Source organism: Rhagoletis zephyria, unplaced genomic scaffold, assembly GCF_001687245.7.
Source record: "Rhagoletis zephyria isolate East Lansing unplaced genomic scaffold, Rhagoletis_zephyria_1.1 Rzeph_scaffold_00255, whole genome shotgun sequence".
Classification (NCBI taxonomy): domain Eukaryota; kingdom Metazoa; phylum Arthropoda; class Insecta; order Diptera; family Tephritidae; genus Rhagoletis; species Rhagoletis zephyria.
In genome coordinates this window covers 141932-159248 of record NW_016157339.1, presented here as the reverse complement: position 1 = coordinate 159248, position 17317 = coordinate 141932, and the positions used below count along the sequence as shown (strand labels likewise).

General features: G+C 36.2%; 1 protein-coding gene across 1 annotated transcript in view; it reads right to left on the bottom strand.

The window, feature by feature from the left end:
* The window catches only part of LOC108358435 (Down syndrome cell adhesion molecule-like protein Dscam2), a 147493-nt gene that overhangs the window by 96627 nt on the left and 33549 nt on the right, over nt 1-17317 (bottom strand). The window contains 2 exon segments of the mRNA XM_017609764.1: nt 9340-9487; nt 13605-13777. Coding sequence (XP_017465253.1) covers nt 9340-9487; nt 13605-13777 — 321 coding nt within the window.

Sequence of the window (17317 nt, the reverse complement as noted above, 5' to 3'; positions counted from 1 at the left end):
AATAGGCCGGCCGGTTTTAAACTACGCAGCACCAGTGTGGTCGCCGGGGACTAGTAGGACGCAGTGGATGAAGCTACAGACGGTACAAAACACAGCACTTAGGACAGCGACCGGTTGCCTCCTAATGTAACTAGAATACCACCTCCACGATGTGGCGAAAGTCCTCCCAATTAGGGAGCACAACACGATGCTCAGCAGTTTCTGGTTGGGAGCCACAGATGTGGCCACCCAAATAGACCGCTGCTTGCAGAGGAGCACTCGCCGAGGCACGTCAGCAGGCATCTATATGAACTGACGGACGAAGTCCAGAGGTTCATTACGCAGCCTCTGGACCCGTCAGCTTACAGACAGGCCCTGAACGGCATTTACAGAGGCGCAGTCTCGAGTTATGTAGACTCAAGACCTGTGAATGCCGTTCTAGGCACACAAACACCGGACATTGACGCGACGGAGCTCCATCTGCCTCTGGAGACCAGAACAACAATAGCCCAACTTCGTTCTGGCTACTGCAGCAGGCTAAACTCCTACCTGAGTAGGCTAAATGCGGATGTGCCGCACGAATGTCCGGCTTGCGGAGAGACCCCTCACGACTTGAAACATCTCTTCGCATGCCCGGAAAACCCCACAACCCTAACGGCGTCGTCCCTGTGGACCGACCCCATAGAGGCTGCACGCTTCCGTTAGTGGAACTCGACGACAACGACTGAAATATCAGCTGATCTGGGCGAGGTTGTTGTAGCCGCTACAACAACAACAGTACAGAACTAGTGAATTCACCAGTTTTCGGTAGTCGAATATCGGTACCTCGCAAATCTACCACCCATGCTTTCTACTGTCGCATTTAACATGGAGTTGTCCTAGGACTCCCGCTGCGTAACTTGTTGCCTGTAAAAGTACCAGGTTTTTATTTTCGCTGTGCACTGTGAGATACTTTTTCATAATTAAGAAAAACGAATATAAAAATTTTAAATTATATGTTCTGCATAGTGAGATTTGAACTTGGACACTTTCGGCCGGAACTAATTGTAGCCAGCATCTTTGCGCACTCAGCTGCAGACACTACATATAAACGTGCTTTCAAATGTTCGATTTGTATCAAGCCAAAGTACGCGACGATTTGTTCAAATTTAAATTTGTCTTTGCTTTTTATTTTCCTGTCATCGAACGTACAAAAGCTGCAGCGTGGCGTTGTTTGAAATTTCGTTATTGTGCTGAACGGATTCTTGATGATAATTGTAACCAAATTGTCATTTAAACTCGCTATATCTTAGTCGATTGTGTATCAATAGATTTGAAATTTTCACACAAGGAACTACAAACTATTCCAAAGAATTTAGGTTTAATACCACTTCTTAATACTCAGTACAACTAAAACTACATGTTTATAACTTTTTTATGAGAACTAAGAGTGTGTTTGTTTTCAAATGCAAAAGTTGTCTTATAAAGTTTGAAATAAATTGTTTGTTTTAAGACAGTATTATAGATGATTATCTAAGGAAGTTTTTGCGAAAGTTTTAGATTTAAACAACAAGTAGTTGCAAAGTTATAACAAATTATTATGACTCGCACGGTTAGCAGATTAGCGCGCTGCGCTCTAAAAGGCTCTATAACTCACAAAAGTAAAATAAGGCCATTTTTTATTAGTAATTTATATGTAAAAATGTTAAAAAATGTTAACTAAACACAATATTAAAAATTACCATAATTCTGAAAAATTACGAATAAATTTTCGTTCAGAATTTTCACCATGAAAATGGGAAAATTTTGGAAAACGCATAGTACCATTGTATAGCCCGTACAAAAATCTATAGAAATCATAGTTTTCGAATTATTTTTCCCGTTTTCTGTCTGCTTCCCAGCTAGTCGAAAGGTAGCTTGTTTTGCACCGCTCAGGGCGCTGGGACATTTGAATTGCCCCATTTATATAAACATATTTGAAAAGAAACCAAAAAACATTAAAAATTAGTAGTTATGTAATTATTATTATATTATTTTGGTACTTTTCAGTCTGATATTTCCGTGGTGGTCACACGAGGGAAACAGAACATGGATAAGTATTCAAAATTTATTATTTGTATTTAAATGATAAATAACAGATTCCTTTACGTTATAAGGGAGCATATCATATTAAAATATATGACCAATAGCTCGAATTAGTAATGTAACTAGTACGAAAACAAAAATTGTAACCGACCCCGCTGCAGAGTATGTGCACTTATGTACATACATATACATACTCAAATGTAAAGAGCCAAATACGTGCGTAATAAACTTTTGTAAGAAGATATTTTATTTTTAAATACGAACATTTTTAAAGGATAATCAAATATAAAGTACTAATTTTACTATGCATTATTTCCCTCAGTGTACATAGCCATGCAGGAAATTGAATTTGTTTGAAAGTAATTTATAAACTACATTATTTTCAATGATAACTAATTGAAATTTTCAATATTTTACCTGCAACGAACTCATTTATTTAACATGGCGTTGTCCTAAGAAGCTGTCAATTGGCCTTTTCTGCATGTATTTTCAATTACTTTGAAACGAATTTGGCTTAAACAACTTCAAAGTCAGTATGATTCGTTTGAATACGCTTTCGTTCTGCTCTTCAGAGATGATTTTTCATAACTAAGAAAAACCGAAATTAAAAATTTAAAATTAAATAAGATTTGAACATGGACATTCTTGGCTGCGACCATTGTAGCAAACATCTTTGCACGCTCAGCTACAGCCAGACATGTAAATGCGCTTTCAAATGTTCAGTTTGAATTGCGTGCAAGCAACAAGTCGACTGTCCGACTCTGCATTTAATTTCAACCACTTTAAAATGAATTTGGTTTACGCAACTTTAAAGTCAGTATGTTTCATTGAATACGCTTGCGTTCTGGACTTCACAGATGCTTTTTCATACTTCCAATACACAAATTGTTTTTTTGAGCAAAAACAGTATACAAATTTGAAACATTTACTCATTGCATTTGTTCTAATGTAGTCTTTAAATTAGTTGATTTAAAAAAATCACTTGTTTCGGTCAGGGAGGTGCTTGACACCAACGTACTTAAGTTTTTGTAGATTTCCAAATACTAAACGGATCAGGAAAAAAATAATAGTTGGTTATTATTGTCATTTTATTTAATAGGATTGAGAATATAATCAAATGCAAGATTGCCGACATTTTTTGAAATTTTTTAGGTTATTTGCCCAGATTTTCTAAAATTTTTAGGTATCCTTCGGGATGTTTTTAAGATTTTAAGATTAAGAGTTTTTTCCAGACTTTCTTTTGAAGTGAAACTTTTTTGAGCTCGGTTGGCTGTATATGCAAACTTCGATGACACAAAAAACGACAGAATAAGGAGTGGGATGGCGCCCATGGTTAGACACGATTAAGATTAAATGTAAGTTTAAGGATAAAGATTATAATTAAGGTTAGGATAAAATTAAGATAAAGGTTAAGATTAAAATTAGGAATGAGGATTAAGATTGAAATTAATATTAAGATTAGGATTAGAATTATGATTAAGAATAGGAGTACGATTAGGGTTCAGATTAAAAATAAGGGTAAGGATTAAAATTAAGGATAATATTAAGGATTAGATTAAGGTTAAGACTAAGATTGAGATTAAGATTTATAACATTGAGTTCTTTTCAGGATTTTCGGAACTTCACGAGGCTACTATTGCATCAGTAGTTAGTGAAGCCAAGTCAAGTTGGTACAGGCTAAATGGCAAGTAACGAAATGGGTGAAACACTACTTTTTCAATTATCAAAATTTTCGGTTTATCGCGTGTAGGTTTTGAAGCATTTCATTTTAAAAACTTTTCAAGTATGTATTGTATTCTACAATCAATTACGAATAATTTGATACCTTAGCAAGAGGTGTGATTCTGCGCTCTTGAGCGTAATTTTTATTCCAAAAACATCTTAACTGAAGCCACATTTGGAAAATACGTCGAAACAATCTAAATATTTTTGTAGCTACTAGTCCTTATAACGTTACATATACCTGTAAAATGCTTCAAAAAAATTTTCTCCAGAAGTGTGTAAAAACCCTGATATCCTGAATATTTCGAGAGTGGTGCCCTCAGTTTTGCCAGAGTAGCTCCACATTTCGAGATATATTTGCTTGAATTTTAACTATTTTATAAAAAAAAACCTCCGTTTTGAAGACATTTTAGTAAAATTTTACACGCGATTATATTTCACTATATTTTAAAATCATCGAAATCGGTTCGCTATAGTACCTAGCTCCCATACAACCGATTGTTCGGAGACGTTGTTTTGCATTATAACTCCTCCAGTTAAGCAAATAAAAATTTAGTATATGTTCAATTTAAAATATATCAGGCATACAATTTATTATTCAGATATGAAGTTAGAGTTATAGCGCAAAGGCGCATAACAGAGTAATTAGCTGTATTGAAGCTATATGTTAAGGTGATAATTTTAAGGAGTAATTAAGGTAATATCGAAAACCCGTTGTGTGCAAAATTTTAATAAAATAACTTCAAAACTGAAACAATTATTTATAAAATAGTTAAAACTTAATCAAAATTTCAAGTACCGTTATCTCGAAGACCGGAGCCAACCGGTTAAAACGGGGGATGCCATTGAGTTTAGAACGTTCCAATTAAGTGAGTTCAGCTTTCAAAATCATTGCTGAAAATTTAAAACTTGCACAACGTCATTAGAACCCAGGTTATTCTTTTGTTTTCTCTTTAAACGATCTAAATGTTTAGTCCCCATCTAACTTTTGAAGCACTTGATGAAAATGAGTTACACTTATATTTATCGATTTATTAAGAGATTACGAATAGAATCATATATATAACATAGGTGTGTCCACAAATTAAAAAATTAAACTTTTTGTTTTAAAAGTGTATCGATTTTATTAGATTTGCCCATATGAGTTTATTAGAAGGCCTCCGACTTTACCACAGTTACCTCAATTCGATACCCCAGTGTTGATATCATTAAATGAAACCTTCATTAAGATTATACGATTATCCTATGTCAAAGTTTTAAAATTCTTTTTAATTATGCACACGAAAAACTGGTAAAAGCTATCAAAAGCACATAAATAAAACCCGTCAGCACACACATTTATGCATACATATATTTAAACATACATATATGAAGTATATGTATATACATACATTTTGTGTTAGAGCAAAAGATTCATCGGCTTATACGGCTATTAAAAAAGGTATATAGAAAGTTGTATACTTAAATAAACGCGCTAAGCGTTTTAACGGTTTGAGGTTGTTCGTTTGTTTGTTTATTTATAGTTTTTTTTTATATTTTTTGGCATGAAGGGGTCTAAAAAGGCAGCAATGCGGCAACGGCTCCACTGAAATCTTTAAGGCCAACAGCTGTGCCACAGTTGAGCCCAAAACAAAAGCGTAGCATAAGCCGGCTAAGAACTGGCAAGACTATTGGCAAATAAACTAAAATAAGCAGCAGTACAAACCCCACCCAAATGGGAGGGTAAATTTTATTGAAAAAAAAAACACACACACACACACACACAACTAAAAAAGTAGCAAATAAGCAACAATAACAAAGCGCAAGTCGATGCTCGATGCTGGAATGTTGGAATGCGCGTTACAAACTGAAAAAAATGAGCACTTGAGCCATTTAAAATGGGTTAAAATGTTCGGGTCGGGCTAAAAGCGCCTGTGTGAATGCTACATTTCGTAAACTGTGGCCTGTTTTGTGTGTGTGTATGTTTGTATGTTTGTGCGTATGTCACTGCAGTTTAGCCAAAGGACTATTGTTTGTATATAAATGTATATGTGTATGTATGTAAGCATTTTATGTTTTCATTTTCCAAAAAGGTCGATGCAAAGATTACTCTGTTGGCCGTTGCCGGTTGCCAGTTGTTGTACGAGTATCGTTTCTTTCCTTGCAGCGTTCAGCCTTAGCACAGTTTCGCTAGTTGCTACAATTGCTGTATTGTTGTTCACATTTTTTGTGCTGTGCAATGACGATCTGTTTGCTTCTTCGACATGGCTTACATTACGGCTAAAATATGCGCACACACAAAATGAATTCGCACACCAACAAATAAAAACCGTTTATTTGTTCAAAAATGTGCGCTCGAATACAGCTGCTCTTGCCATTAGCTATGGATGTGTTTCGGGTCAAAGTTTCCGTTAAATTAAAATGAAAATTTTTAACCGAAATTTATGCGTGCTCTAAGAAAATATTTTCACATAGTTAAGGCATTTGCCTGCAAGTATTCTTTTATGCACACGCACACATATATGAATTCATTATAAAGTTGAACGTATGTATGTATGAAAGCTGCTCGAAGTCAATTACCCCTTTGTGGATTTCCATAAAAGTAAAGAGATGTTGAAATGGTAAGAACATAAAATTATATGGCTATCATGAAAGGGTTTCTCGGTGTTTATGCGGAAATTTACACTTTCCTGCCGCATCTTTATTGAATGAAATGTGCAAAGGCGTATACATACATATTTGTAGTTAAGTAGTTTGCAGTGTATATGTAATTTGAAAAGCAAGAAATCTTGAAGGCAGCAAGCATAGCTTTGTAGTGTGTTGAAGTGCCTTTTTGGCGAGGAGATAATTGCTTTTCAAAGTAATTTTAAACCTGATATGTGTAGGTTTAATGATATTAGTGTGTGCGTGAGTAGCCATATACTTATTTACATATGTACGTACATAAAGCATGACTGCAGTAAGAGCTACTAGTTCGGAACTAGCTTAGTACCAGTTTGCTTTGCAGGTCAACTAGTATTCTCTTTCTACAAAGTGCCAATTGTCAAGGCTCTACCTACATCAGCACCTATAAAATGGACAAACTAGTCTATGTATGAATATCTGCATCAGCTCATGTTCGTGAATGCATTATAGACACTCTGCGGAAATTCTCCAAAATCTCAGAAACTAAAGGAATAAACCTTAAAAAAAAGCGAAGTTTAGGGATGCAATTCAAGAACTCTTTTTCTTTCAGAATCTCCCATATATACTCCATATTTAGTTAAAATTATTTAACCATAATTTTGCAAATATAACATGTTTTATAGGAAGAAATACCATAATTTTTAGTCATTGATGAAAAATGTAAAGACCGGGCTTTTCGAGTTTTTTTTTTGTTGTGGGTCCTTTCTCATTTTCTTAGCCTTCTTTCAAGCCATGCTTAACTTTCCACCTCTAAAGCAATTTAAATTTTTTTTGGAACGGTTCTGGATTTTTAAGACTTTCTGAATTATTTTAGATTTTTTAAAATTCTTTACTTATATAAGGGCAAAGGTGAAGGACGAAAATATCTCCGAGTACTGTGAGTAGGTCATTACCAAGCATACTTGCATGCAACTCTGTAAGAAAATATATCTAAAAATTACCGTTGATTTTTTAGAATTTTTTTGTGACGTGTGTTGCGATTTTCTTCCATATAACGCCCGAACAAAACTGACTTTTATATGGAAGAAAATGCGCAACCCCCTGCACAAAAACAATTCTATGAAATCAACGGTAATTTTTTAAACTTGCACTTTACTGTACTACAATTGAGTGGGCATACTCTTTTTAAGAAATCTAATTAAAAAAATTATATTTTGATGAACATTTTTTTAAGTTTAATTAGCTTTTGCCCGATTTGAAACTTTTATTTATGGGGTATCTGTTATAGATCGACCCATATTTTAAATGAAAATCATTAACAATAAATAATTAAGGTAAGTTGCCACCAGCATTACTTTGAATTTTGCTGCTTTATTTTGTCAATTATATGTCTACGTACATATGTACACATTTTTGTATAAATTAAAAAGTGTTGCCATGAAATAAACGAAATTTATCATAAGCTTATAACTAATAGAAACTTTAAATCGTTGAAATGGATCGCCTTTGTTATTATATGGTTAGTAGTTGCGCTTTTAAAGCCAATCCTTTACTTCTCATTTGTCAAGTTAAATTTTTGTAAATCCCAAGACACATTATGCGTTTGTCCCGTAAGGCTGGAAAAAAATCTGGCAACACCAGACTGAACAAGCATTTTCAATACTATTTCGGGATTCTCGGGACTATCTCGAGATTTTCGAGACTATTTCGGAATTTTCGTTACCTTTAACGATATTGTTTTCGTTATATTTATCGATATTGTTATCGACATAATAATCGATTTTGTTATTGGTATATTTATGAACATATTTTTTATCGATATTGTTATTGATATATATATGTACGAAAATATTTTTCAATATTGTTATAGATAAATTTATGAACATATTTATCGACACTGTTATCGATATAAGAATCCATTTTGTTATCGTTTTTTTCGATTTTGTTATCGACATATTTATTGATTTTGTTATCGATATATTTATGTATACTTCTATCGATATTAGAACGAAAAGGGTAGAGGCAGGGATAGAGATAGAAAAAAGATAAAGTATAACTTTAAGCATGTGATACGGCTTTCCCACGGCACCCCAATAACCTAGTTCGCTCTCTCATTCGAAATTCGCACTCCAATTACCCTTCGAGTTCGTCATACAAAATTTTGCGAACGAATTACCTCATTTGTTGGTAATTCAGATCCAATTATCATGCGAATTACGAGCAAATCGGTGCCATCTCTAATTTTTATCGGAAATTTATCGAAACTAGCTCACAAATCAAAACTTGAATTTTTTCTGGGTACGAAAAGTAAAGTTTATCAATGTGTATATCCCTAATTTAACCAAACTTATAAATTTTTAGGAAGAACCTACATTTTGCAGCGAAGAAAAACAAAAACAAAACGCAGAGACAGAGAACTGTCAAATCGAATTAAGAATGCGCCCGTGGGAATGGGGTATCGCCATCGTAATTGTTGGAGCGAACAAAAGTAATTCAGGATGCCGTGGGAAAATGGTATAAGAATATATTAACTAGCCTTTCGTTTTATTTATTCACAATATTGAATCACTGAAATGCATATGTATAAGTTATGAGACAAACTAGGTTTGTACATACATATCTAAGGTAAGTTTAACTGTTCCAATGTGGTCGAGGCGCACTTAATTTTGTTTTTGAAATTGTTCCGTAGAAACGGAAAATAGATGCAGTTTAGAATTATCTGTCTTTCTAAATCAAAAACTTAATTAAAAAAAAACAAAGTGGTCTTGTGGATATGTATACCTCTTTCTTACTTGAAATATGTAATGAATAAAATTATATGGAACTATTTGAATTTTGGCTTCCTTCTGTCCCCATAAATTTGTTTGTTGAAAATTAAAACCAAATACTTTGAAAAAAAAACGTTTAAATTTAAGTACTATGCATTCTTGTGCATTTTGTTCTCTAGTACCTAATAATGTATCTACTTACCTGCTTTAACAACAACATCCCTGGAAACGATTGTACCCACAGCATTACTGGCCACACAATGATACACTGACCAATGTACATCTTGCCGGAACTCTTCCGCTTCGAATGGTGGGAAATATAGCGAACCATTGGCGAGTATGTGACGGACCTGTTAAGAAATGAAGCAGTGAAAAAAATTGATATTAACTTCAGAGAGCGAAGGTAAAACAAAATAAATATAACAAAAAGCAATTGAAAAAAAAAATATTTGAGAAGAGCGGCGGATTTTAATTAAGAAAAAGAATTTCAAGTTTTACAAAACAAAAAGCATTGCATAGTGATGGTATTAAAAATTTATTATATAACAGCCATGACGAGCAGTTACAGAATACTTGAGTGATTCGAACCACAATCGACTAACAAAAAATAAAAAAATCCAAAAGCTATTGGCACGAAATATACAGTGATTGGGAAATACATGACAGTCGTCAAAGAGCAACCCACCAAACCGGCGACAGAGGTGGAAAACAATGATATTTTTCTACCACAAAAAAGATATCGGTACGAATATTTATACATTTACACAGACGCATAGATACCCTCAGCGCCTCTCACAAAACAGCGAAACGGCTGGTGCTACTTTTTGGTACATTGCCCGTTACTTGGCGCGTTGTTGTTGCTCCATCGTTTGCTGCACTTGGAGCGTTGACTTTATATTGTGCACGATGCTGCATTGTACTCGACGCTAAGCCATGAAATAAAATGCGAAGTTGCTACATTGTCTGACCGTCCGTTAATCTTCCTGACCAACAACACCCTACATTTGTCTAGAGCTGGTAGCTGAATGCCCCACTCGTCTGCCTTGCGTCTACTTCTATCGTGCTTTACCTTCTCCTGCTGTCCACTCTTCCTTCTACTCTCCTTCATTCGTTCCTTCGTTGCTGCTATAGTATCGAAATAACACGGACCAGACAGCCAGCTAGCGACCCGGCGAGGCAGACTCCAATGGCGGAAGTTTGGTTCAAGTGGTTATTGATTGAATTTGTTCGAAACTGACTCAGTCACTGCTTGCTGCAGGTCAGTCGTAAATGATTGTTGCTTTTATTGTCATTTTGCTGCTTTTGTGTTTGATTTTCTATGGTTGTGGCATTTGTTTCGCTTTTTGTAGTTAAAATATCTATAAGTACATACATATGTATGTATGTACGTATATGAGAACTGTGCATTGTGGGCGTCGGTTGTGCTGCTCTTGTTTCGAGTTTAGAGCTATATTGAAGGGCCTGCCACAATGTTTTGTTCTAGCGCATGCAATGCTAGGCTGTCATTCTACTGGTATTAAAGTGTACTTAAAGTTTAAAGTAATTTTAATTATTTATTTATAGGAGAAAGCTTGTCGAGGCTCATTTCGAGTAAGTTCCATACCACTACAAAAACACTTACTAGGAAGTTATTTCAATAAAGTATATCGTTAGTACATAACATCGTCGCTGAAATGCAAAAAAGCCACAACTAACTAAAAATTTGTATTGCCTAAAACGATGTGGGGACTTATAATTCGATGAAATCCAATGTAATCAATTAAAAAGTGGGATTTGGATTTTGAGTTCGAGTATATGCCGCTGGATCTAAACAGCGGTGGCTAGATTGATTCTATTTTATGGAATTATAGTATGGTGGCCGGCTTTGAGCAAGGCCTCCAAACTTCATCTGCTCAAAAAAGTACAGAGGATTAGTATGATCTGCATTAGCGGAGCAATCCGGACAACGCCAGTTGATGCTTTAAATGTATTTTTGGATCTTCTGCCACTAGATCTAGTGGGTCAGCAGATGGCATCCCTTGCTGCACTCCGGTTATGAGAGACAGAGCAGTGGGAATCGGGATATCTGGGTCACTCCTGCATTCTGGAGAAATATAGCTTTCTTCCGGGCTATGCAGGCCGTTGGGTTGAAACTCTAGCTCTGGACAGAAACCTCGTCATGAAAATAACAGCAATTGGCAATTTTCATAGATGGTTCAAAAATTAACGGTAGAATGGGAGGGGGTCATTCTCCAGCTACCCTGCTATGGGCTGTTCATTTCGATTACCGGACTACTTTACTGTCTTCCAGGCTGAGGTAGAACCTTCTCTAATAAAATGTAGACGCCGATAACTTCAATGGAACCTTTAAAATCCTCTTCAGGAATCAGNTATAACCAAATCTTGGTTATTATAACTAAACCTTTTTCTGGGTGTATTGTAATAACGCCTAATGGTTTTTTGGCGCCCTTTCCATAAAATGCTTTTTTGGAAAGCTTCGCTTTCGCATATTGTTGCATTGATCATTGCGCGGCGCGGATTGGCACTAATTTGCTGTTTCTCTAGTATGATCGGATGGAAGCCAGCATTCGAACGGAAGCAGGGAAGAAGAGGGAAGGCCTTTTGTAGCGAAATTTCCATCAAGCTCAAATTAAGGCTTTGAAAGTGGTCGATTGGATGCATAACTGTGTGACGTCGAGAATGACACTAATAGCCGAGCGGCTAAAAGTGCCTTGGGCTTTCCCATGGTGCCCTTAAAGATAGTAAGTGTATGTCATACCGCTTATCCGGTTACGTCTGATTATATCCTAATTAAACTACAATAGGCACTATATCACAGTTTCAACTAGAACAATCATGGAATCGGGATTACATCAGGAAATCATTACTCCTGGAGCGAGACGGCACAGCGGTGGTCTGTCCGACAGCTTTTAAAGCCAGGGGGATGGCCTCAAAACGTTCTAATGGAGCAGGATCATCGTCGGTTAGTCGATGCAACACCATTAACTCTAAAAGCTCAGGGCATACCGAAATCAACAAAATGGTGCAACGAGTTAAACTGAACTCCAATTTTGGCTTCGTTCAATATAACCCCAAGGAGAGGTGAACTTGTCAACGTGCCCTAGACAGATTTAGCAGTATAACTGATGGCGCTGCTGCAAGAAGAGATAATACACATCTTGTAGAAAATTATTATTTTTTTCTGAGAGTACATCTCCCTGTGCCCTCACCTCAGCAAGGAAAAACACTTCGACAGTAACCCATCCGGATTCGCGCCCATCTATCATTCCCTACACGGAGCTATCAAACAGACGGTTGCATAGAGAGAACCAAGCAACTATGCAGTCTCGAAAAGTGATTAACAATGTCCATAACTGTCTTAGGGTCGAAAACGATATGTGTTCAGGATTAACGAACACCTCTACAAGCTTTTCAATCAATCAGTCTTTGCCCGGTCTCAGAACTAGATGGTATTCTCGGAAATGAAGACGGAACGAGGGAGCTAGTAAGGGATCTCAGATAAAATTGACAGAAACGGTTCAGCCGATAAAACATCCCATGTGATTCCTGTCTTTCCAAGTTGAGAACATAGCCATAGCATCTAGCGTAAACGTTAGGATTCTAACAGAAATACTAATGGGACAGCGGACCCCGGACCATTGGCTATAAGGATGCCAGGTCTATACCATCACATAATGATTTCTGTAGAAATTTTGAAAATAAAAAAGAAAAGAATCCATCCAAAATTTCCTAATTTAGCAAATGCCCCGCACAACCGTGACAATGTCACAGATTTCTGCCAGAACACCTCTTCGACAGCTAAGTTGGCCTAGAAAAAACTAACTTGATGTTCTGCTATAAGCAAAAAAAATCCAGATGGTTTAAAGACATGAATTGGTAGGTATGAGGACTTTCGCTTCTGGGCATCTTAATGGACATATGCAACCAATTACACGGAAGATTGGAAAAGTTATCAACTTAACAAACTGACCTCGTATTTACTGGCGCTCATCGTTCAAGTTCTTTAATATGCAGTTACTCTTAGAAAAAACTAAAATGGTGTCTTACTAAAGTTGCAATTACTTTCGATGATTTATTAGTCATAAGACTCTAAAATACATGCTACCACAATGTCTTTCAAAATAAATCTATTGAATAGATACTCTATTGAGAAGGTATAGCAAACATTTTGTTGCCGAATGATCTGGTAAAATTCTTATACGCCTTCATATCTAAAACTCAACCCACAAAAGTTCAAAGCCGTTCGAACATGTAACATATTCATTCAGTTTTTTCAATTTTGCGTGAATGTGGTTAATAGCTTTTAAAAAGGTCCTTTAGGTAAACTTTTATAACTAAGGCAAAAATAAAATAAAATGCATGAAAAAAACGAGGGTAAACTATTTATTCGCTTTTTTCCTTCTTCTCATGACACATCTTTTCTATGTCGCTGCTTAAAGTTTGTCTCTAACTCCATTGAAATGTTACCTTTGATATTGAGGTGATGGGATTATTATCCTTGTCCAGCCATTCGACATTCGGTGGCGGATTGCCATGCGCTATACAATCGGCAATGCTGCCAGCGTTGTTGGTGAATTCAATACGCGATGGCGGTTCATGCGAGAAATTAGGCCCTTGAGTGTCAAAGTAGTTGGAAGCATCTGCAGAGGAGAATGGAAAAAGTAGAAATTAGATAAATATGCATTTAGCGGAACAAAAGTAAAGTCAAGTAAAAAAAATAGTAGACGAGTTGTAGCACAAATGGCTGTGTATGTATGTATTACAGTGTGCGTGTTTCCCCCTGGGTTGGGTGTGAATATTATCAAGCTGGCAAATTACAGATCAAATTTGTATCATTCTTAGATTGTATTTATGTCCACAAGAAATTAACGTTAAATGCGATGATTGCGGATGCAAACTGCAGATAAGAAAAGTAACCAAACACCAATGCCGGGCGCCGGGCACAGACATTTCAATCTCTTGAGTGCGCACCGAAGAATGAGCTGGTTATGGCTAAATGCTTAAGGGGCAAGTAGCGTCGTTGGTTTTCTTACTGCAAACCAGCTAGCCACCTACATATGTACGTATATACATAGGTACGTATTTGACTAAGTGTGCTGCTGGATTTCTTAAATCTTTTTATTCTATAGAATTTTATTTTTATTTTCTTCCTACATTTTAACTGTTTTGTTTGAAACCCTTTTATATGCTTTTACGTTTCTGTCGCTCGTGCTACAAGCATTCTAAAGCCCTCTCCTTCTATGACTAAGGCAGTTTACCTTTTTCGTTCTTTACAAATTCCCTTTCCAGCAATTTTGCCAACTTCTTTATAATCTTAACAGCTACGCTGTTACAGCTGCTCCAGAAAGACCTTTTCAAACCAAACAAACAGTTGACGGGATTGCCGTGGTTTGTCTTTGGTTGCTCTGGGTGCTTTGGTTGGTGGTTGGTGGATTGGAAAAATGCCCGGATGGGTATATGGCAGTGATGATGGGAGATATGGAGTAGTAGAAAATTGATATAAAGACTCATCGCACACAGTTGATGGCGACACATACAAACCACAATGGGTTCAAGTGCGTCCTTTGCAAATCTTACATGCAATTTTACTGCCCGCAACCCCCAAGCTAAACACAGCCAGCGCGCAAATGGCCTAAAAGCCGCACGAGCAAACAGGAAATTGCAAGGAACAAACTCAATAAAGGCGCTGCGCTGTGCTGCAGTGTGACTGCCCCATTCGCAGGATGCATCTCGGAAAGCAGGCAAAGTATTGCATAGCAAAACCAAAAAACAAACAGAAAATTAAAGGAAAGGATACTCACTCACTTCTAGAAATGTAGAAGAGGACAAAACAAAAGCAAGAAAAATATTTTGCAAATGAGTGGTTGATGTTGGCCGATATAGATGAGGGCGACATTAAACTGTAACCGAGAAGATGTAATTACTATGGTTGAGAAATTGCAAAGCCATATGAAACAGTTAAAGTTGCTACGTTGCCCTTTGTGTATGCAGCTTCCTGAGTTTTCTCGCTCCGGCAACGTTAGGCTTCTTTGCATACATATCTTATGTTTCCCCCATTTCGCTAGCAAATAGGATTGCAGATTACATTGACATCGAGACGACGATGCTGATGATGACGTTGATGTCGATGCAGGGAATCAGCCGCAGAATTACATTTAGGCAAATAAAAATAATAAAAAAACGAATTGATGAAACGAATGTGACGAGTTGCGAATGGTAAAGACAAAGTTACGCGACCCATTGATTTTGAGTTTGTTACACTTATGACGATGAAACCAGGAAGCCAAGGATGGCACAGTAAATTACTATTAGGGTACGCCATCAATAATATTCAATTTGAAATTTCCGTTATATTGTCACAAGTAAGCTCTGGTCGGCTCAAATAGGGCCACAGAAACCCATTTATAGAAGAGTGGCGAGTTTTAACGATTTGTGCTTCATTCCGATTGACCCCGTGAAATGCCTAACCTTCTCCTTTCAAGCGAGAATACTCTGGTGCCCATCGTAGTTCAAAACCACCTCTCGATCACGAGATCGAAGTTCTTTCGTAGGCTGGAATATTGATGGCCGACCATGAACCAATGAATAGGTCGATCGAAATCAAAGACTTAGTGACCCACAAAGACTGTTAAGTAAAGTGACTAGGAAGTTTTTAAGCAAGAAGGACAAAATGAAAAAAATATGTGTGCAATGATTTCGAAAACCTATTCGAATGCTCTCATGATTTGTAGAATATTACTTATTTTATTACTTAAAAAACTTTATTTTCATTACTTTGAGCAAAAAGCGCTTCGCGGGATCTCTTGATAACCGTTCAGTATTATTTCTCAGAACTTTACGTAATTTTCTCAGAATTTATTGCGACTATTCATATTTTCGCGATCTTTAAGAATTGTTTGTGTTTAATTTTCTGGCACTTTCCTGAGTATTTTGTTATATTTTTCGGGTTTTCTAAATCTTTTCCGAACATTTTTGGAGGTATGTACTTCTTTCTTGTGACTTCTCGAAATTTTTTCAGCATTTGTTTTGACTGCTCGAAATTGAATTGCTTTTTACTTTCCGGGACTTTTTTGAATTCTTTGCGATATTTTTCAGGACATTTTGACATATTCTGGATCTTATTATAAGATTTTTTTCCGACACTTCGTGTTTACTTTTCATGCTTTCTAAGGACGTTCCAGAATTTTTTCACGGGTTTTGGAATATTTAGGGACTTTTCGTAGTTTGCTTTGGAATTTTTAAGGGGCGGTTGAGGATTTTTTGAGGACTTCTTATTTGCATTTTAGCGATTGTTTTGGAATACTTTTCGGAATCTTGCAGGATGTTTCTACAACAGCTCAGAACATCTTTCCAGATACTTCGCGTTTTGTGGTCATACCTTTCGTTTTAGGTTTTCGGAATTTGTCCGGGGCTTTTTCGAATTGTTTCAAAACTTTTTATGACTTTCCAGATTGTTTGAGTTCTAGTTTTTGGGACTTTTCTGCGCTTTCTGCACATATTTCTAGATACTTTGCGTTTTATATTGCGAGATTAATACGAGGCTATACTTTTCGAGGATCGTGGGACATTTCAGTCCTTTTCTAGCTTTTTGTGAACCTTTAAGCATTCCTCGTTTTTTACTTCTCTGTATTTTTGGAACTTTGGAATTTTTTCTGTTATTTTCGGGACTTTTTAGTTAAATCCCAAGATTTGTTCATGACTTTTTCCAGGATTTTTCGAAATTTTTTCGGAACCTTTTATGATTTCTCGTGTTTCACTTCTCGTGATATTTTCGGGACTTGGGTTTTCAGAATATATCGGTCATTTTGGTGCTTTTCCATAACTTTCGAAATTTTTTTGAATCCGTTTTCTTCGTTTTTTATTTTCAGAATTTTTGGGGACTTTTGAAGTTTTTCGGAAGTTTTCAAGTTCAAAAGTATATACAAATTTGTATTTTGCAAAAGCAAACAGCTATTTTTGAGTTTTTACTTTAGTATTCACCAAAAAAAAATTAAAGTAAAAAAAATAGTTATTTTGTGCTCAAACTAATGAAACTTTAAATATGACTATCAGTGTTGAATTTTTCTTTTTAAAATGCATTCTCCACACGGTCTCTGTATTAAAACAATGCTAAAGGGCCAAAGAACAAATATGCAGGGTCTGAAGATAATAATATAGTGTAATTAGATTGAATAATTGAG